At 42.7% G+C, this 23,798-nt stretch overlaps 1 protein-coding gene across 3 annotated transcripts in view; it reads right to left on the minus strand.

Moving 5' to 3' along the window:
- The window catches only part of CUL1 (cullin 1), a 110,861-nt gene that overhangs the window by 65,590 nt on the left and 21,473 nt on the right, over positions 1-23,798 (minus strand). For all 3 annotated transcript variants that reach the window (XM_036863426.1, XM_036863423.1, XM_036863425.1), the window contains one exon: positions 4,507-4,808. In XM_036863426.1, the coding sequence (XP_036719321.1) occupies positions 4,507-4,646 (140 nt within the window). In that variant the 5' untranslated portion in view covers positions 4,647-4,808. The remainder of the gene's footprint in view (positions 1-4,506; positions 4,809-23,798) is intronic.

Here is a 23,798-nt window from a genome sequence, read left to right on the forward strand (position 1 = left end):
TGTGATCCTTAGTGTACTGGTCCGGGAAAAAGAACTTGGCTAAGAAAACAGAATAGACTAATTCAGCTCACAGCGCTACAGGGAGAGAAACAGCCACGTTTAAGTTTCTGAGAGCTAACGCAGGCAGAGAGAAAAAAAGAGAAAGGCATCAACATGGAAGTTTAAACTGACTCCAAGGGAAGCTACAATTATGATTTGAGGTGAATAACGACTTCAGAACAAAAGAATTTTGACCTGGAAGTGAGAAGCAGGTGGACCTGGGGCCTAGCAAAACCAACAAACTTAACCAGATGGCCTGATGTCTAGACTAGACTAGACCAGACCGGCTGCTCTCAGTTATGCCACAGGGGTCCCCTCGTCACGCTGCACTCCCTTCACCAACATCTGCCTGCGAGTCAGGACCCAGGCCTGCTCTCTGAGCTGGGCACGGCACCAGGAACATACCGGTGTCAAGAAACTGAAAAGGAAACTTCATTACCTATTTCAAGAGAAAGGAAACATAGTATTATTTTACCCACCGGCAGAGAATGTACTCCTATATTTTACTGCAAAAAAAAGAAAAAAGAAAAAGAAAAAAAAGTTGCTGCATTGTAACTCTACATACCTAAGGCATCATAGAAAATCAGAACTGAATATAAGTGCTGCACAGACATACAGCGGGGAGCAAGAGCTTCAGGCTAAACTTTAGAAGAAAAAGGAAATGTTTGTGAAATGGCCAGAAACAAAGTTAATTGAACTAGATCTTTCTGACTATAGATGCTCTGGGACTTTTTTTTTTTCTTCTTTCCCCAAGTTCCCTTCTCTTTCCTTTGCCATTTTGAGTTGAAAAATCAAGAAAAATGTTTATGCTGTATAATAACCCACCTTCTTGTTATAGCACCAATAATTGCCAGAGGTTCCTAAAAGCTCAAAGAGTATCTGTTTCACATCCAGAAGTAGGTTATTTTTCTCTAGAAAACATGTCACGTGGTTCTCCAGGATGAACGAAGGGTTAAAAATCTAGCTATTTAGCTACTGGCTACAGTTATGGGGAAAGGATCCCTCATTTTTCTCTCCGGCAGTTTCCCTCTCCTCCGGTTCTGACCCACTCTCCCTCACCAGCTCCTGCTAATAAGGCCAGGACTTTGAAGGGTGACACTACAGCAGGGAGATGCACAGTCTGCTCCTTCTTCCTGGGACCGACAGTACCTCCCAGCCTGAAACACAACCTCACAATCCAAAGTGTTAAATCATCTGTCACTGGAGACCAGCCTGGGGGAGATTATTTTAAAGGGCAATGCAGTTAAGCGGTTACATGGGAGGCTGAACATACACCCAAAAGAGAAAACTTTTAAAAATAGTGTTATGTAAACTGAGGCTGGGATAAAACTGCGGTAGGGCGACACACAGTTTCCAAAAATACTGTATGTTAAATAACTGAAATGGAAGTGTAGATGTGTTCTAGAAAACTGTGTCAGATGACTCAATGTCTTCTACTTAGGAAAATAACACTGATGTTAAAAATACAGGTAAAGGGGGGAATAAAATTTTATGATTTTCTGTAATTAAATTAATAAATACAAATAGACATTCTGTTTCATCTGTATCCTAAAAGTTAATAATTAAGAGTTGATCAAAGCCTCTTCTTTGGAACTTCGTAAGAAAAATATAGAAAATACTTTGCGAACAGTGATTCATTCACATACAAAATCTGAAGGCCATATAGTGAGTGGATAAAGGCAGTTTCTAGATTCAGGCTACTAAGAATTTTAGACAGGCATCATCACTGCCCAATGGTTGCTATAACAACTAGGCAAGTTACTTGCGTTTTGGAGATCAGGTTTCTGACAGCACTAGAGGAGGGCTACTACCACCAACCCCCGTGGGTGATATAAGCCTTAAATAACATGTAGATGGTTCTTAGCACAATGTCTGACACACAGGACTCAAATGGTAGCTATGATTTCATAGATATTATTTCATAATATCTAAAGAATTAAAGTCAGATGCTTGTGTAGACTCAGTTCAGACTCTCCACTCTTATTAAATATATGCAGTTATTATTTTCTCAGACAAAACTGGAAGGATAATACTCAATTTAAGAGTAGTATTCCTAAAAAAAATTAAAATTGAAGGTATCAGAACTAAAAATGATAATTATTTGTAGAATAAAAGAATTTAGTAATTGCAGCAAGCAGACAAGTCTCTACTTTCTCAGAGTTCTAAGAGCAAAACATTTGATTGGGCTAAGGACCAACCTGAGTTGGTCAAAAATTACAACTAATAAATTCCCCAGAGACAAACCAGCAGCTAAATTTCCATGATGTCTACACTAATGCTCCCCTGTTGTTTGCACACCAGGAATCCAACTAAGTGCCTTATCGTCTCACAACTGGAATCACCAGCTTTATATCTCTTACAAGAATTTAAAAAACAACTACAACAACAACCATCATACCTAGCAAGCCACAACCCTCTTGAGGGGGTCAACATCCTCTCATTTGCAAAGATTCTACTGTCCTTAAAAGGTTTCTACATATCACGACCCAGCAGTTCCACTCCTGCATATATATCTAAGAGAATTAAAAACACATGTCCACACAGAAACTCATATACAATATTCATAATAGCCAAAAAGTAGAAACAACCCAGATATCCATTACTGATGGATAAACAAAATATGGAATATGCATTCAACTCAGACGTAAAAAGGAATGATGTGCTGACACGTGCTACAAGGATGAAGCCTGAAGACATTATGCTAAGCGAAAGAAGCCAATCACAAAGGCCAGACACTGTGTGATTCCATTTATGTGAAATGTCCAGAACAGGCAAATTCACAGAGACAGAAAGTAGGTTAGCAGTTGCCAGGACCTGGGGGAGGACAGAATGGGAAGTGACTGCTAACATGGGTACAGAGTTTCTTTGGGGTGGGGGTGGGGGGGCAGGACGGTGATGAAAATACTCTAAATTTAGACAGCGGTTACGCTTGCACAACATGGGACTATACTAAAAACTGCTGCATTGCACACTTAAAAAGGGGTGAGTTTTTTGGGTATGTGAATTATATTTCACTAAAGCTGTTTTTTTTTTAAAAAAAAAAAATATATATTTTTAAATCTGTTAATTTTATTTATTTATTTATTTATTTTTGACTATGTTGGGTCTTCGTTTCTGTGCGAGGGATTCCTCCAGTTGTGGCAAGCGGGGGCCACTCTTCATCGCGGTGCGCGGGCCTCTCACTATCGTGGCCTCTCTTGTTGCGGAGCACAGGCTCAGTAATTGTGGCTCACGGGCCCAGTTGCTCCGCGGCGTGTGGGATCTTCCCAGACCAGGGCTCAAACCCGTGTCCCCTGCATTAGCAGGCAGATTCTCAACCACTGTGCCACCAGGGAAGCCCCTAAAGCTGTTTTTTTAAAAGTATTCTACAGTATAAGTATATACACATTTATGAATATCTGTACATACCTACAGTAAGGTTTAAATGTAGAGATAGACATATAGTTTCATATCTATTTAAATTAATGTTAATTTTTTCAGATTATCAAACATTAGCATAGTTGAGGGCATACTGGAATATCGCATAACCAAGTCTGACAATCACTGATACATATTAAAGATTTACTTAAATCTCCACTGAACTGGCAACCTGCTCTTTGGTGAGTTAGCTTAAACTGCAACTTCTTGTATTTGAACGGAATCAAGAAACTCTACAAGTTAAATAGTATGTCTTGGAGTACAGGCGTCCCTCGATACCTGTGGGGGACAGGTTCCAGGAACCCTCCGCGCCAACAATACCAAAACCCGCGGATGCTCAAGTCCCTTACGTAAAGTGGCTCACACAGGTGGAGTTCCGCATCTGCGGGTCAGGAGGGCCGACTGTATACAAAAGACAACATATCCTTCGTAGCACACAGCGGTCCCCTGCACCCATCGTGGACCACATAACAGTGAGTGCAACACTTGAACACGTTATTTGTAAAACAAGGCCATAACAGCACAACTTTTGCTCTATGTGGTGACCCTTTAGACGGGAGTCAGCAAACCTGTCCCATAAAGGACCAGACAGTAAACACACAGCTTTGTGGATCAGACTGTTTCTGATGCAAGCTATTCCACTCTGCCCCCATAGCATGAAGGCAGCCCCGCACAACATAGAAACCAATGCTCCCCGGCTTTAACCAGAGTTGTCCAGCAGAACTTCCTGCAATGATCAAAGTAGTCTATTACCTACTGAGCACTTGAAAACACGGCTACCACGACTAATGATTTCAAATGTAAACAGCCACGTGCCGCTACAGGCTGCTGTCCTGAACAGCACTGCTTTAGACTACCAAGTAGCCAATTTCACCTCTGCTCAAAACAAAGAAGAGTAAATGAGTTAACTTTTAAAGCAAAAGACGAGTCCTATATTACAGGATGAACTGGAAGAGAAGACGTGACGTAAAATTTCTAACAACTCACAGATCAGACCAGTAAATAATCAAAATCCTAAGCAAATCAATCACAGCTCAAGCAGGAGGATACGTGTAGAGTTCCATGTATCTGGATTTTGCCATACTTTGTCTGGTATACACTTGCTGGATTCCAGCTCTGAGGTCGTCCCAGATCTGGTCAAGGCCAATCTGCTTCAGTCCATGGGGATTCTGACTCCTGTTGGATGACATTGTTGAGTAATATTCTGAAGTCGTCCAGTGCAGCAATCCTTATTCAAGGTACAGCTACTTCTCCATTAGATGAAAATATACAGTATCATTCCAAATCTATTCACAGCAGTTCAGAAAGGATGTCCTTTAAAGGCAGAGAATGAAATCTCATTGCAGGCAAACCTGAAGAAGAAATAAAGGGAACTAATTAATCCTTTTTCAACATCCTGCGTTAGGGTGGGAGCGGGGGTGGGATAGGATGCCTGCCGCACGACAGAAATAGTCTGCAGGCCTCAGGAGGTACCACTCTAATCCAGAGAGGGTTTCTCTGTGTGGAAACACACTCATATTACATGGTCTGTGTGCTTACGGAGACGCTTAGTTCAAAATCATTATGACTATTAGTGCTCACAAGAAAAGCTGGGTAAAACGGACACAGCACAACCAACATGTTACTTTGCAGGCCTTCTAAAGGTATCAAAACTTAAACTATATTACTTGACCTACGTAACAGTTAGAAAGACAAACTCAAAGGAAAAAAGGCAAAGGAAATTTCCAGAAAGAGAAACAAAAATAGCTAGTACAAAAAGCCAAACATTCAATCTCACTAGTTACCTGTGAATTTAAAACACTTTTCACTTAGCATCTGGCGAAATGCAGATGTTGTTGAGGCTGAAGGTGAGGGGAAATGGTCACTCGGCCCCACTCCCCCGCCACCTTTTTGGTGCCGCGCCTGGCGGCTCGTGGGATCTTAGTTCCCCGCAATTAGGGATTGAACCTGGGCCCTGGCCGTGAAAGTGCCGAGTCCTAACCACTGGACCATCAGTGAATGCCTGGTCACTCCCTTTTCAGAAGGGAATTGGGCAAGAATTACCAAAATGTAAAATGTTCCCTGATTTTAGGGAGACCCGGGTTTGAAGCTCAGCTCCATACCTACAAATATGTGGTCTTGGGCAAGTTACTTAACTTCTCACTGCTCTAAGCCTCAATTTCCCAGCCTGCAAAATGGGGGCAAATCTATTTAACACATAGTAAACACGTGACAAGTGGTAATGGCTATTATTTCTAAGTGTATGAAGCTACTGCAAAATACAACTTATAATGCCTCAGGATTATGGAGCCACAGATAAAGAACTTCAGCTATCCAATATTGTGTTAAGTCAGTACTTCTCAATACAAAACATTACAGACATACTTTAAGGATTGTCTATGTACATCACATCAAAATGTGGAGGTTTTTAAACAAGTATTTCTGGTGCAAAACTAGGAAACACTGAATTATTTTAATGGCTCCGAAAAATAAATGTTGTTGGGAGGTAAATGGTATCTGGAACAGGAAGAACGGGTTGTCAAAGTCTGCAAGGGATTCAGTGCATCCTGCATCTTCAACGGCATTATAGAGCTCTCCGTAGGCTAAGGCACATTTAAGGACAATGTAGGTCACGCATATGGATTAAGTCTGAACTTCGGAAGCATAAATCATCTCTAATATTTATAACCTAAGCTATGGGACTTAATATTTTATGCAACCATGACACCATTCCTGATCCTGAAAATATTTTATGTCGTACATTCAAATAGGTATGTCCAAATGTGAAATATAACGATGTCTAACAAGAACGAATCCCCAAGTTTTAAGAAACTAACGACTCAGCAACCGCTTGGCAAATGTTTCCTAATATAATTTCAATCTGCCTTTCCTCTGCCTTGGATGGTACGTACTATCGCCCCACGTGACAGGAATCAGGGCACTGCAGACTGGCAGTGCCACCTGACAGCACCCCTATTTAAACCTACACTCCATTCGCTGTCACTCACTTAGTTTTTCCCTAAAGGGAAATTATCACTTTAATTTCCCAGACTCACAATTCAGTCAATTCTACCTTAGATCGTGTAAGCTTTCTCAGACCCATCTAGATGCTCTATTTACTTCCTTTTCTTCTCTTCTAATTTCTACCAGCAACTGAAAAAAATGTTCAACTTTCCCCATTTTTTTAAACTCATTTTAAAATATTTATTTATTTATTTATTTGGTTGTGCTGGGTCTTAGTTGCGGCACGCGGGGTCCCTAGCTGTGGCATACACGTGGGATCTAGTTTCCCGACCAGGGATGGAACCCGAGCCCCCTGCATTGGGAGCACAGAGCTTTAACCACTGCCCCACCAGGGAAGTCCCTTGACTTTCCCCATTTTTATCTTTACCTCACCTTATCATTTCAACTGGGTACCTTAAAAAAGTACATTCAATTATGACACATAAGCATAGGATGGGGATGTCATCAACCCTTCTTTCTTCAAACCTCCATAGGCCAGTCACTCACAACGTTCATCTCCAGCCCAGACTTCTTCTCTGAACTCCAGGCCTATCTCTGTATCCAGTTCACATCTTCTCCTATGTCTCAAACCCACCAGATCCACAACTAGACTCAGGATCTTCCCCTCCAACCTCCATTCTCCACCAGCGCTGCCCACCTTAGTAAGTGGCAACTCCACGTACCCACGCACCAGAAACCTGGGAATAATTCTAATGCCTTATCCCTCATCTTTCACATTCAGCTGCTATAGACTTTAACTCTCAAGGTCATTTCAAATCCACTCACTCATCTCTATTTCCTCTTCCAATAATCATCACCGTCCTCTCTTACCTGGACCACTATTTTTCATAGTCTAAACTGGACTCCCATACCTCCCAGTACTTATGTCACTCCCCATCTGTTCTTCACATGGCAGTTGAGTCTAAAACTGTCCCTCTGACTACGCTGCCATCCTGAGAGCAAAGGCAGCCTGAAGCGGAGAAATCCTTACTATGGCAGAACCACATCTCTCTGCTCGTTTGCCTCTTACAAAACTCCCCCTTCACCCCTGTGGGGACAGCCACACAGACTCCGTCCGCCTTTCTTGGACGTGCCAGCCCCCTTTCCACTCCCGAACATCTGTGCACTTGCTGCTGCTTCTTCCCGGAAAGCTCCTCTTCGTCAAGTTCTTTTCCAGCCACAGAAGACACACTAGGGAACTCCCAGGCGAGGTTCAGGTTCCCCCATTTCCAGGCCTTCCCCGTCTTCACTCTCACTCAGAGGCGACGCTCCACGGCTGTGTCTTTTCTGGGACTCTCTGCCTGTACCGGTGAGAAGGATCCCTGGGCACAGAGGCCGTCTCTTTCACTCACCACAGTGCCTCTGAGCCCGCTTCAGAGCAGGCGCAGAGCTCCATCAGTGTCTTGCATGAATAAACGAGAGAGTAAATTAAGGAATTGATGACTTACATGTTTTGAAAGGATTTAGAAATAAGGAAATACCAGCATCATCGAGCATCTAAACTCGCCCCAAATCCCCCTGTAGTATCTCCACAAATTCTATCTTGTTCCCTTTCAACTTTTTCCTTCAAACACTAGATTTTAGGCTAAAATTTACTTCTTGCTGTTTCATTTAGTCATGTTTTATATTATCCTGGTCACTGTAAACGCATACATATTTTAACACAGTTTTTAAACACTTATGAGAGTTATAGAAATTTAGTGACCATTAATATTTATCTAACAAATATTTAGTAGGAAGCGACCCCGTGCCAGGCACTGTCCTCTGCCCTGGTTAGCTACTGTTAATAGTAAATCAAAGCAGACGTGGTCCACTTCCATAACGCCACTGCCATGGAATAAAACATCTAAGAGGTTAGCATACACATCTTCGGTATATAACCCACTTGTAAACTGGAAACTTTACGTACCAGGCATTTGTGCCAAAAGTGTTTGCTCGTAAGAGCCAATTACAGTCACAGACGATTAGAGGTTAACCTTAAAAGATGGTTCTGGCCCTTCCTTTTACAGATGAAGAAATGGACTCAAAGAAGCAATCAGAGCTGATCAAGGTCACAATGCTAGGAGGTGGCAGGACCCCAGGCCAGAGCTCTGGATTCTCAAGCCAGTACTCCCCAACGCTCTAGTCTGAACTTCAGATTCTTTGACTTTTAAGGTGTCAATAAACAGGGAAACCACTAACAGAGCCATAAGAAAAAAACACAAACAAACAGATTCACCAGTTATCTATTAATCTTACAAACCCAAACAGCTCCAATGAAAAGAGTTGATAGTCTGAAAGAACAAACCAGTCCTAATCATATCAATATTAAATCTATTTAAATATTCTGAAATTTAAGAAAGCTGGGTTGGAAAAAAAAAAAAAAAAAAAGCCTGACTTTTTAAACTAAGAACACTGCAAATATCAGAGCAGTACAAAGTCAGGGTAGCACTTGTCATACCAACCTCACCCCGAACCCTGCCCCAGGGGCAACGTTAAGATACACCAACTAAAACGGTCAGTGATCTCCCCACAATACCTCATTGTCCTCACTCAACACCAGCCCCCAAATGTGTTCTTTCTTCCTCGTACTGTACATCTGATTCCAGTTACAAGCTTACTCTGTCAAGAGTCACTGGTATTCTAAGATCAAAAACAACCTTTTCATGTTAAAATGTCAAGTCTACTTTATTACGCACGTTTTGTGTCTAGGTCTACACGTGGAAATCTGGTGCCACAGCAAATCTCAGCTTATATGGAGACTAGGCCGAAAAATCAGCAAAGTATTCTACTCCTGCTTTTAGGTGCTTTATTGTTTTCCCTTTTAAACTACTCATTCCCCTTTTCTAGTTGTCCCCACTGAGATTCCAAAATTCATATAGAGTTGATCCAAGATTCACAAAAATTCCCATGTCCTTATTGACTTACTTGAGAAGTTTGAAGAGGATAACCTTATCTTGTATTTTTAATATCCCCCAGTGAGCCTCACATTTCTATATTTAACATTTATCATTTATACTACAACAAACTAAATCTAAAGTGAAATGTTAAAAGTAAGTACATCAGAAAAAGGTCCTAAAAATCAGGTCACATGCTGATAGCAGCTGACCTGCGGGTCTCAGGCTGGCCTCCCCGGAGCAGATGCTGGGACAGAGTTTGGGAGGAAGATGCTTCTTAGGGGTGACACCTGTGAGGGGCAGGGGAGGAAGGGAACTGTGAGGCGGTCCCCACCTGGCAGGCAGCTGGGTGCCCAGCACTGCCTGGTCGCGGCACACAGGGCTGCAGAGGCAGCCCTTCTGCTCCTGCCGGCTCAGTCCCTGCAGCGGGCCGGGCAGGGCGGCTCTAACTGGAGGCCACCTGCTGACCACGCGCAGGAGTCAAGTCTTCCCCTGACGGGGCACCTGGGTGGGGCCCAAATGGACACAAGATGCTTTGCTCACGGAGGTTTCCACCTTGGGGTGTGAGTGGGTTTGTGTGTCTGAATTTCACCTGTTTATGTAGCACTCAGTGTCTGACTATAAAACTGTTTGGAGTAATAAAGTACAATAATAGAGGTGCCCATAAAAGACTGGCTTAGGGGCTTCCCTGGTGGCGCAGTGGTGAAGAATCCTCCTGCCAATGCAGGGGACACGGGTTCGAGCCCTGGTCCGGGAAGATCCCACATGCCGCGGAGCAACTAAGCCCGTGCACCACAACTACTGAGCCTGCGCTCTAGAGCCCATGAGCCACAACTACTGAAGCCCACGCGCCTAGAGCCCGTGCTCCGCAACAAGAGAAGGCACCGCAGTGAGAAGCCCGTGCACCACAACGAAGAGTAGCCCCCGCTCGCCACAACTAGAGAAAGCCCACGCACACAGCAACTAAGACCCAACGCAGCCCCCTCACCAAAAAAAAAAAAAAGACTGGCTTAACTGTCAATGTTGAATTTTCAGGAATAAACCACTTTACAAACCATATACCCTCCATCTCATAACCAGGCCATCAAAAACTATCAATAATCTTAATCCGACCTCATGAAAAGTCAGAGGCATAAATGGCTTTGGGGTAGGGGCTAAAAATATTTTCCCAATAATTCACAATCACAGAGCCAAAAAATTTAGGACGTCCAAGAAGCCAAGAGATATTAAAAACAAAAAACAAAACGAAACGAAATATACACTTAGGAAATCGGGTGGTTTTCAAAAGTACTCTGTTACAGTAGGTCCCTGGCATCACAGGGTTTACCAATTGCGGTGATGAATATCCAGGAGGAACACTCAAGTTTTCGGAGGTAGAATCTGCAGATTTGCCACTTCACCATTTGGAAGCACAGGCCCAAGCACAGGAAACCAAGGCACAAAACGCAGCCAACCAAGGGCAGGAACCGATGGCAGAGCCGGCTGTAGCGTCCCACCCCAGAGCCTGGCTCAGAAGCCTGCACGAGTACCAGCACTGCTCACGCACCCGCCCTCCCTTCACCTTCCTCTCTCCCAGAAAGTAAGATAACGGAGCGGAACCCAGGAGCCAAAACAAACAACGGCATCTAACAGAGGGGAGGTTGTCTATTTAAGGCTTTGCCTCATGGAAGAGACTGCTGTTCCAAAGGGATATGAAAGCCAACAGAATCAATATTAAACAAGTTTTCTAACAATTCAAATTGTGAACGAATCAGCCTGTTTCTCAAGATTAATGGCACATAAGAGTGCTTCGCTGAGTACAAGTGTGAACTAACCAAATGACCTCCAAGAATCCTGCAAAATACATCCTCTTTGATATTAGTAATTCACAGTTTCATTAGTAAGGAAAGGGCTTTCTTAAAAGAGCACTTATAACAGCCATCTACAGACACTGACTGGAACGTCAACTGAACAGATCACTGAGGGAATCTGGGGAAATGCTAGCTTTACTGAAGCTAAATATTTTCTTTGCTTTAAGACTTCAGAGGCCTTGATAAGTGAATGTGTCTTATGAATTTCCATCAGGAAAACAGTATAAAGCATCTCCTACTCAAACTGACTTGGCCAGAGCGTATTTTTTCCTGAACATGTCTCAGGACTGGATTTTCAAGAAAACACTAATGTTTCAAGGAACAACATAACGTAAAAAAAAAGGGTGGGGGGGGAGGTAAATCTGTGCTGATCCCTACAGGGTCCTAACTCTCTTGGGATCAACCACACATTGTTCTGCAACTTTTGCATTTAACAATGAGGTAAACCTCACTTCACTTAATGAAATACGCCTCACTGGTTTTGTGAGCATATAATATTCTACTGTTCATCACACTAGCGCCCTGCTAGAGAGCTTCTAGGTGTTGACTTTTTAACAGTTGTCAGTAATACTGCAACAGGCAGCCTCCTATGGATTTCTCTTCTGTTGACTTCGAGCATGTATGATAAACACCCACGAGTATCTACAGGATAAATGGACCATGGAACCATTTACCAGGACAGAACACATCAGAGGGAAGACGGCGGGAGATAGTTTACTTTTGGACCTGGTGAATCTGAGGTGCTTGAGAGCTCATCTCTGATGGGCACTACTTGAGTCTGGGAACCAGAGTTAATCAGAGAAATTACAGAAAAAGATGCGTCCAAACTGAATCCTGAGGAACATTTAGAAACTGACTAGATGCTGGGGAACCCACAGAGTCTGTACCTGCAAAGTTACAGCCAAAAGCAACGAGACCTATCCTGGAGGCCAGAGAAGGCCATGGCTGGCTGGGCCTAAGGAGGTCGCTGCCATTTACTTCCTGTATGATCTTGGGTAAATCACTTAATATCTATGAGGGTCAGGGTTGAATGTGTCAACGTAGTGTGTGATAAATGCTAGCTGTTATTTTCATCATCGTGACAGTAGACGAAATGTAGCTTCTGACTTCAGTTCTATGTAAGTCACTGGGGACCTGAGCAAGGCAGGTTTCACTGGTTTTAAGAGGAGGAATCCAACTGCAGTGGGCTGGGAGGGACAGAAATGCAGACTATCTTTAGGAATTCTGGCCATGAAGGCGTGAAGAGGCTGGAAGGGCATGCGACAGCCGGGAAAGGCCCGCGTGTCCTCGCCCTCTCTCCAGAGAAAGAGCGAGGGACGGGAGGACAGGGGGCTGTGGCTGGGAGGGGCGCAGCTGGGAGGCCAGGCCCGAGAGGTGCTGACGTGAGTGAGGTGGAGGCACCGAAGGCCACGTCGCCTGCGACAGGGTGACAGGGCACACTGGCCGCTGCAGGCGGGCTGAGCAGTCGGGCAGCACCGGGGGGACGAGCAGAGTCCCCAGACCGCCTTCGACGGGAGCCCATGGGACGTGGGGGAAGAGCGACGGCCACACCTCGGCTTCAGGGGCCTTAGTCTCTGAGGAAGAGCAAGGAGGCCGAAGACGTGTGGAGAGGGGCTTCCGAGGAGTTTCCCATTCCCGGAATTGGGCTCCAGAAGGTTCCATGAAGAACCAAGTGGGGAAAGAAGGGAGGGCAGGGAGGACTGGGGTAGGAATCTGGGTCATTGGGGACAGACAATGCAGCTACGGGGGGTTAGTTCAGAGATGGGAGAGACCCTGGGGAGACACAAGGGGACTTAGGCCTCTGGTTTCACTAGAGGGTGGCTTCCAATTTATGGGACGGGGCATGGCCCTCAGACTGGACCACGTCTCACCAGCTAAGCTCCGTGCACGCTCGTAATGTGTTACATTATTCCCCCAACAAGTCCTAAATACAGAACAGACAAGAATATAAGTTAAGACTTTAATGAACGTAACTACATTTCTACTCTAGGGGAGGAACCCGCCAATTTTAAAATAATAAAAGAATTGTGTCCCCTGCTCAATTTCACCTGCAATACTCAAAAAAACCCAGATACCACCTTTGTCTATTAATGCAGTCCTGATAATTTCCTCTGTTCCTATAAATTAAGACCAAACACACTTAGCAGATGCTTTTGCACGAGCCAATGTTGAACAGTGTTAAATAAACAAAGCAAAATCAATCAAATCAGAGTTGTAACAGGAATACATGAAACAGGGTTCTTCAAAAAGACCACAGCTGCTTCAGTTAGGTGACTGCTCTTGAAAAAATGTAAAAAGATAAAAACAAACCATGGACTTAAACTGTTACAGTATCTTCTAAAAATAAAGCATTAGAGTAAATGAAAATACAGTTAAAATTCACTGTTAAAAAATAAAACAAGGGGCTTCCCTGGTGGCGCGGTGGTTGAGAATCTGCCTGCCAAGGCAGGGGACACGGGTTTGAGCCCTGGTCTGGGAAGATCCCATATGCCGCGGAGCAACTAGGCCCGTGAGCCACAATTACTGAGCCTGCGCATCTGAAGCCGGTGCTCCGCAACAAGAGAGGCCGCGATAATGAGAGGCCCGCGCACTGCGATGAAGAGTGGCCCCCACTTGCCGCAACTAGAGAAAGCCCTCGCACAGAAACAAAGACCCAACACACCCATAAATAATAAATAAATTTAAATAAATAAATAAATAAATAAAACAAGGCGAAATGTAGCTTTTCTAATTTAGTAACATTTTAAATCTGATTAAAATGTGAATGATCCTGGGTATTACTCAGTAATTACTTATTTTCTAACACTTGGTTAAAAGTATGCAGAACCCCCGGCTTTCACCTGCAGTGTGGCATGTAAGACATGAAATGTAGGATAAAACAGTGATTTAGACCTAGAGGAACGTTTGCCTATGCACACCAAGAAATATGCAAACATGCATTTGCCATATGCTTATAAGAATGAGAACAAAAATGCAAACCCAGAAACAACCCACAAGTTCACCAACAGGAAAATTCACAAACTGTAGGACAGTCACACAATAGACCACACACAAATCAACTTTGGCTACTACAACACAGATAAATTTTAGAAAAAGTCTAGAGCGAAAAAAGTGACAGAGGAATTCATATTGTATGATACCATTTTTACATATGAGACTTAAAAAAAAAAACCAACAAAAAACACAGGAGAAAAAAAAAAAAAAAAAACACAGGAGAGAAAAGCCAAGGAACTCCTGGGGCTGCCAGAAGCTAGAAGGCAAGGAAGGATCCTCCCCTGATGGCTTGGAGGGAGCATGGCCCTGCCGAAACCCTGACTTTGGACTATAGTTTCCAGAACTACTCAGGTCATGAATGCATGGTCTTAAAACCATATTAATGGGAGGAACCAAGATGGCAGAGTAGAAGGACGTGCTCTCACTCCCTCTTGCGAGAACACCAGAATCACAACTAGCTGCTGGACAATCATCAACAGGAAGACACTGGAACTCACCAAAAAAGATACCCCACATCCAAAGACAAAGGAGAAACCACAATGAGACGGTAGGAGGGGCGCAATCACAGTAAAATTAAATCCCATAACTGCTGGGTGGGTGACTCACAGCCTGGAGAACACTTATACCACAGAAGTCCACCCACTGGAGTGAAGGTTCTGAGCCCCACGTCAGGCTTCCCAACCTGGGGGTCTGGCAACAGGAGGAGTAATTCCTAGAGAATCAGACTTTGAAGCCTAGTGGAAATTGATTGCAGGACTTTGACAGGTCTGGGGGAAACAGAGACTCCACTCTTGGAGGGAACACACAAAGTAGTGTGCGCATCGGGACCCAGGGGAAGGAACAGTGACCCCAGGGGAGACTGAACCAGACCTACCTGCTAGTGTTGGAGGGTCTCCTGCAGAGGCGGGGGTATGGGGGTGGGGCTGTGGCTCACCGGGGGGACAAGGACACTGGCAGAAAAAGTTCTGGGCAGTACTCCTTGGCGTGAGCCCTCCCAGAGTCTGCCATTAGCCCCACCAAAGAGCCTGCCATTAGCCCTATCAAAGAGCCCAGGTAGGCTCCAGTGTTGGGCTGCCTCAGGCCAAACAACCAACAGGGAGGGAACCCAGCCCCACCCATCAACAGTCAAGCGGATTAAAGTTTTACTGAGCTCTTCCCACCAGAGCAACAGTCAGCTCTACCCACCACCAGTCCCTCCCATCAGAAAACTTACACAAGCCTCTTAGATAGCCTCATCCACCAGAGGGCAGACAGCACAAGCAAGAAGAACTACAATCCTGCAGCCTGAGGAACAAAAACCACATTCACAGAAAGACAAACAACATGAAAAGGCAGAGGGCTATGTACCAGATGAAGGAACAAGATAAAACCCCAGAAAAACAACTAAATGAAGTGGAGATAGGCAACCTTCCAGAAAACGAATTCCGAATAATGATAGTGAAGGTGATCCAGGACCTCAGAAAAACAATAGAGGCAAAGATCGAGAAGATGCAAGAAATGTTTAACAAAGATCTAGAAGAATTAAAGAACAAACAAACAGAGATGAACAATACAATAACTGAAATGAAAAATACACTAAAAGGAATCAATAGCAGAATAACTGAGGCAGAAGAACGGATAAGTGACCTGGAAGACAGAATGGTGGAATTCACTGCTGCGGAACAGAATAAAGAAAAAAGAATGAAAAGAAATGAAGACAGCCTAAGAGACCTCTGGGACAACATTAAACACAACAACATTCACATTATAGGGGTCCCAGAAGGAGAAGAGAGAGAGAAAGGGCCAGAGAAAATATTTGAAGAGATTATAGTCAAAAACTTCCCTAACATGGGAAAGGAAACAGCCACCCAAGTCCAGGAAGCACAGCGAGTCCCATACAGGATAAACCCAAGGAGAAACACGCCAAGACACATAGTATCAAACTGACAAAAATTAAAAACAAAGAAAAATTATTGAAAGCAGCAAGGGAAAAACGACAAATAACATACAAGGGAACTCCTATAAGGTTAACAGCTGATTTCTCAGCAGAAACTCTACAAGCCAGAAGGGAGTGGCATGATACACTTAAAGTGATGAAAGGGAAGAACCTACAACCAAGATTACTCTAGCCGGCAAGGATCTCACTCAGATTCGATGGAGAAATCAAAAGCTTTACAGACAAGCAAAGGCTAAGAGAATTCAGCACCACCAAACCAGCTCTTCAACAAATGCTAAAGGAACTTCTCTAAGTGGGAAACACAAGAGAAGAAAAGGACCTACAAAAACAAACCCAAAACAATTAAGAAAATGGTCATAGGAACATACATATCGATAATTACCTTAAACGTGAATGGATTAAATGCTCCAACCAAAAGACACAGGCTTGCTGAATGGATACAAAAACAGATCCATATATATGCTGTCTACAAGAGACCCACTTCAGACCTAGGGACACATACAGACTGAAAGTGAGGGGATGGAAAAAGATATTCCATGCAAATGAAAATCAAAAGAAAGCTGGAGTAGCTATACTCATATCAGATAAGATAGACTTTAAAATAAAGAATGTGGGGCTTCCCTGGTGGCGCAGTGGTTAAGAATCTGCCTGCCAATGCAGGGGACACAGGTTCGAGCCCTGGTCTGGGAAGATACCACATGCTGCCGAGCGGCTAGGCCTGTGAGCCACAACTACTGAGCCTGCGTGTCTGGAGCCTGTGCTCCGCAACGGGAGAGGCCGCGACAGTGAGAGGGCCGCGCACCGCGATGAAGAGTGGCCCCCGCTCGCCGCAACCGGAGAAAGCCCTTGCACAGAAATGAAGACCCAACACAGTAAAAATAAATAAATAAATAAATTTATAAATTAAAAAAAAAAGAATGTTATAAGAGACAAGGAAGGACACTACATAATGATCAAGGGATCAATCCAAGAAGAAGATATAACAATTATAAATACATATGCACCCAACATAGGAGCACCTCAATACATAAGGCAACTGCTAACAGCCATAAAAGGGGAAATCGACAGTAACACAATAATAGTGGGGGACTTTAACACCTCACTTACACCAATGGACAGATCATCCAAAATGAAAATAAATAAGGAAACAGAAGCTTTAAATGACACAATAGACCAGATAGATTTAATTGATATTTATAGGACATTCCATCCAAAAACAGCAGATTACACTTTCTTCTCAAGTGCGCACGCAACATTCTCCAGGATAGATCACGTCTTGGGTCACAAATCAAGCCTCAATAAATTTAAGAAAATTGAAATCATATCAAGTATCTTTTTTGACCACAACACTGTGAGATTAGAAATGAATTACAGGGAAAAAAACGTAAAAAACATAAAACACATGGAGGCTAAACAATATGTTACTAAATAACCAACAGATCACTGAAGAAATCAAAGAGGAAATCAAAGAATACCTAGAGACAAATGACAATGAAAACACGACAATCCAAAACCTATAAGATGCAGCAAAAGCAGTTCTAAGAGGGAAGTTTATAGCTATACAAGCCTACCTCAAGAAACAAGAAAAATCTCAAGTAAACAATCTAACCTTACACCTAAAGGAACTAGAGAAAGAAGAACAAACAAAACCCAAAGTCAGCAGAAGGAAAGAAATCATAAAGATCAGAACAGAAATAAATGAAATAGAAACAAAGAAAACAATAGCAAAGATCAATAAAACTAAAAGCTGGTTCTTTGAGAAGATAAACAAAATTGATAAACCATTAGCCAGACTCATCAAGAAAAAGAGGGAGAGGACTCAAATCAATAAAATTAGAAATGAAAAAGGAGAAGTTACAACAGACACCACAGAAATACAAAGCATCCTAAGAGACTACTACAAGCAACTCTATGCCAATAAAATGGACAACCTGGAAGAAATGGACAAATTCTTAGAAAGGTATAACCTTCCAAGACTGAAGCAGGAAGAAACAGAAAATATGAACAGACCAATCACAAGTAATGAAATTGAAACTGTGATTAAAAATCTTTCAACAAACAAAAGTCCAGGACCAGATGGCTTCACAGGTGAATTCTATCAAACATTTAGAGAAGAGCTAACACCTATCCTTCTCAAAGTCTTCCAAAAAACGGCAGAGGAAGAAACACTCCCAAACTCATTCTATGAGGTCACCATCACCCTGATATCAAAACCAGACAAACATACTACAAAAAAAGAAAATTACAGACCAATATCACTGATGAATATAGATGCAAAAATCCTCAACAAAATACTAGCAAACAGAATCCAACAACACATTAAAAGGATCATACACCACGATCAAGTGGGATTTATCCCAGGGATGCAAGGATTCTTCAATATACGCAAATCAATCAATGTGATACACCATATTAACAAATTGAAGAATAAAAACCGTATGATCATCTCGAAAGATGCAGAAAAAGCTTTTGACAAAATTCAACACCCATTTATGATAAAAACTCTCCAGAAAGTGGGCATAGAGGGAACCTACCTCAACATAATAAAGGCCATATATGACAAACCCACAGCAAACATCATTCTCAATGGTGAAAAACTGAAAGCACTTCCTCTAAGATCAGGAACGAGACAAGGATGTCCACTCTCACCACTATTATTCAACCTAGTTCTGGAAGTCCTAGCCACGGCAATCAGAGAAGAAAAAGAAATAAAAGGAATACAAATTGGAAAAGAAGAAATAAAACTGTCACTGTTTGCAGATGACATGATACTATACATAGAGAATCCTAAAAATGCCACCAGAAAACTACTAGAGCTAGTCAATGAATTTGGTAAAGTTGCAGGATACAAAATTAATGCACAGAAATCTCTTGCATTCCTATACACTAATGATGAAAAATCTGAAAGAGAAATTAAGGAAACACTCCCATTTACCATTGCAACAAAAAGAATAAAATACCTAGAAATAAACCTACCTAGGGAGACAAAAGACCTGTATGCAGAAAACTATAAGACACTGATGAAAGAAATTAAAGATGATACCAACAGGTGGAGAGATATACCATGTTCTTGGATTGGAAGAATCAATATTGTGAAAATGACTATACTACCCAAAGCAATCTACAGATTCAATGCAATCCCTATCAAATTACCAATGGCATTTTTTACAGAACTAGAATCAAAAATCTTAAAATTTGTATGGGGACACAAAAGACCCTGAATAGCCAAAGCAGTCTTGAGGGAAAAAAACCGAACTGGAAGAATCAGGATCCCTGACTTAAGACTATACTACAAAGCTACAGTAATCAAGACAATAGGGTACTGGCACAAAAACAGAAATACAGATCATTGGAATAAGATAAAAAGCCCAGAGATAAACCCATGCACCTATGATCAACTAATCTATGACAAAGGAGGCAAGGATATACAATGGAGAAAAGACAGTCTCTTCAATAAGTGGTGCTGGGAAAACTGGACAGCTACATGTAAAAGAATGAAATTAGAACACTCCCTAACACCATACACAAAAATAAACTCACAATGGATTCGAAACCTAAATGTAAGACTGGACACTATAAAACTCTTAGAGGAAAACATAGGAAGAACACTCTTTGACATAAATTACAGCAAGATCGTTTTTGATCCACCTCCTAGAGTAATGGATATAAAAACAAAAATAAATGGGACCTAATGAAACTTAAAAGTTTTTGCACAGCAAAGGAAACCATAAACAAGACGAAAAGACAACCCTCAGAATGGGAGAAAATACTCTCAAATGAATCAACAGACAAAGGATTATTAATCTCCAAAATATATAAACAGCTCCTGCAGCTCAATATTAAAGAAACAAACAACCAAATCCAAAAATGGGCAGAAGACCTAAATAGACATTTCTCCAAAGAAGACATACAGATGGCCAAGAGGCACATGAAAAGATGCTCAACTTCACTAATTATTAGAGAAATGCAAATCAAAACTACAATGAGGTATCACCTCACACCAGTTAGAATGGGCATCATCAGAAAATCTACAAACAACAAATGCTGGAGAGGGTGTGGAGAAAAGGGAACCCTCTTGCACTGTTGGTGGTAATGTAAATTGATACAGCCACTACGGAGAACAGTATGGAGGTTCCTTAAAAAACTAAAAATAGAATTACCATATGACCCAGCAATCCCACTACTGGGCGTATACCCAGAGAAAACCGTAATTCAAAAAGACACATGCATCCCAATGTTCATTGCAGCACTATTTACAATAGCCAGGACATGGAAGCAACCTAAATGCCCATCGACGGACGAATGGATAAAGAAGTTGTGGTACATATATACAATGGAATATTACTCAGCCATAGAAAGGAATGAAATTGAGTCATTTGTTGAGACGTGGATGGATCTAGAGACTGTCATACAGAGTGAAGTAAGTCAGAAAGAGAAAAACAAATATCATATATTAACGCATGTATGTGGAACCTAGAAAAATGGTACAGATGAACCAGTTTACAGGGCAGAAGTTGAGACACAGATGTAGAGAACAAACGTATGGACACCAAGGGGGGAAAACTGCGGTGGGGTGGGGATGGTGGTGTACTGAATTGGGCGATTGGGATTGACATGTATACACTGATGTGTATAAAATTGATGACTAATAAGAACCTGCAGTATAAAAAAACAAACAAAAAAAACAACTAATACTAAACTTTCTTTGGGTTATTTGTATGGAAATATGTTAATATAAGTGTTTCAGACATTACATGAAATTTCTAAATATCTTTTGTTCTGGTATAATGTTGTAAGTCATAATTCTAGTTATTACTTTAAAATGTATATCTCAGAAATAACTAAATTTCCTTGTCAATTGCATTATTACGGACGTTCATCAAATCTTTAACCTTTTGTCATTTACAGACACTTCTGGGTGTACTCTGATGCTTTCGCAAAAATGTTCCTATAAAAGGGTTTCATCTTTAAGGAATTCATGGAAAAGACTGACAAGTACTGTTTCTGGTAACTGACTATACTGCTGAACTGAATGAATAAGCATTTTCAGAACTCCAATGGAAAACTGATGAATTCATAAAAATGCTAACAAAAGATCAAGATGGAAAAAAAAATTAATTACATGGGACTGAGTTAACTGATGAGGATGATTATAATTTCTGTGACTTTCTGTTTGAATAAAAAAAAGAAAATCCCAAAAAAACAAACAAACAGAAAAAAAGAAAAAAACACAGGAGAGACGGCTCGCACTCCCCTGACAGAATGGGAGGACTGCCTGGAAGGTTCGGCTCTCGGCTGGGTGAGGCACTGGCACCCGGGTTTACTGGCTCATGTTTAAAACCAAACAAACAACACCCCCCCACCATCCTCGTCAGATAGACACTCTTGTGGGTGAAATGATACAATGGCTGGATATATACTTTAAAATATTGCAGAAAAAAAAAGCTGAGTGATAGTTACACTGTAGTTTCTATTTTCCATAATTAAAAGCTCTGCAAACCTACACAACATATGAAGTACAAACAGAACAAAGAGCAAGAGGACTGGGGCGGGGGGGACGTGACCTTCAGGACACGGACGTGGGTGGAGATGGGCCTGGAACGCAGCACAGAGCCAGGGAGCACGCCCGCACTGGACGCTTCCTATTCCACAGGCCGGGGGTGGGTTCCCTACAGTAGGAGCTGCCCACTGGCACCCCTGAAATACTGTGATGTTTAATCACGATCTAGTTGATACACACAAAGAAATCTCAGTGCCACTTAGAACTGAGACTGGAAAGCTCCCAACCTGAGAAAATCTTAAATTCTATTAGAAAGTCTTAAATTCCATTAGAGTTTTAAATGAATGTAACACCTGAGAGGCAGATCCAGCCAGCCTGGGTTTGACGTGCACACCTGGGATCAGGTAACACGAAAGCTTCGGGCTGTAAACTTTGCAGACAGTTCTGGTGGTCAGGGTTTTACTAGACTGCTACACTCTCACTTTGATAATTCCGGTGGCACCACCCTCTGTGCACCTGCCACTCCAAGCTGGTCCTGAATCCAGCTCTCCCTCCTACTCTTTCCCGGACCTTCCAGAGGCCACAAGCTCACATGAATAAAACGGAACACCTCCCTCTCCGCCTTTCCTCCACCTTAGTTAACAGAAGCCTCAGTTGCCCAATTCAAAATCCTGGAGGTGATGAAAGCACCACCTCCTAACTGCAGACACATCTCCATTCACATACCACCCCACCCAGCCCCTCCACCGACACTTTAAATTAAGGGTCATGCTTAGCCTCTAACTAACCCTCCTTCTGTATTTCCCATCTTGGTAAGAGGTCAGCTTTGATTCCTCTCTGTTCTTACCCCTGATGTAAAGTCAGTTCCGTCAACTCCCTCTTCTTCTTTTTAAAATTTATTTATTTATTTTGGGGGCCGGTGTTGGGTCTTCGTTGCTGCACGCGGGCTTTCTCTAGTTGCAGCGAGCTGGGCTGCTCTTGGTTGTCGTGCGTGGGCTTCTCTTGTTGCGGAGCACGGGCTCTAGGCGCGCGGGCTTCAGTAGTTGTGGCTCGTGGGCTCTAGAGTGCAGGCTCAGCAGTTGTGGCACACGGGCTTAGTTGTTCCGCAGCATGTGGGATCTTCCCGGACCAGGGCTTGAACCCGTGTCCCCTGCGGATTCTTAACCACTGCGCCACCAGGAAAGCCCCTTCCTCTTCTCTTGAATCATCCACATCTCTTGATATCCACACAACTCCTAGAGTCCAAGAGGTATCATTGGCTCTCACTGGGGTCACTAACAAAAGTCTCTTCACTGCTCTCACGCTGTCCAATTCACCCTCCACAATGGGGCCCGGGTTAATTTCTAAAACACAAGCGGCCTTTCATTCTGTTAAATGAGTAACTCCACGACCACCATCTACACTTTACCACACCGATGACCACCCCGGACAGTGTCTATCAAGTGGGACTGCTTGCTGCATGTCAGTTTACTCGCCGTGTAAAGAGAGGACCCAATATTTTCTGTAGGTCTCAGTGCTAGACCCTGTGGCAATAGCAGTTGTGATACTTTTTCTCACTGAATCCTTACAGTAACCATATCCTCTGCAAGGTACTATCAGTTTCTTACAAATGAGGATACTCAGGCTTGAAGATGTTCAGTAATTTGCCCAAAGCCATGGGCAAATTACTGCTAATAAGAGGCAAGTATTCACACCCAAGTATCTGGATTCCAAAGCCATGTTCTTTCTGTCACCCGCCCCTCCATGTTGTTTCCACAGGAAGGTGGAGATTTCTTACTCCACCTCCTTAAAAAGCGTGCTATGAAGACTTACTCTCCAATTTGAAATTACAACACGAACCACAGGAACCACGCAAAAAGGCAACTGAAAGCTTCACGACGCAAGTGCGTAAGGACGAGCCCAAAGGACAGCAAACCCACAGGTCAAGGAAGAGCTGGCCAACTCAGGAACTGGACATTTATTCATACTCACATACTTCATTTGAATATTCATTTATTAGTATTTGAATGTTAATCATTAAAATTTTTCACTTTTTAAATCAAAGGAGGCTTAAAGAACAGGGGCTAATATCTTGTAAATATGCAGACCAGGAATGCATGCATTCAATAATTAGGGGTCTACTTGTACATCACCAGGAAGGGCATTTACTACCTCGGATAAGCCTACCTGATTTCACTATTGAAACACAAGGCTTGCAAAATTTA

Source organism: Balaenoptera musculus, chromosome 9 (assembly GCF_009873245.2).
Source record: "Balaenoptera musculus isolate JJ_BM4_2016_0621 chromosome 9, mBalMus1.pri.v3, whole genome shotgun sequence".
Lineage (NCBI taxonomy): Eukaryota > Metazoa > Chordata > Mammalia > Artiodactyla > Balaenopteridae > Balaenoptera > Balaenoptera musculus.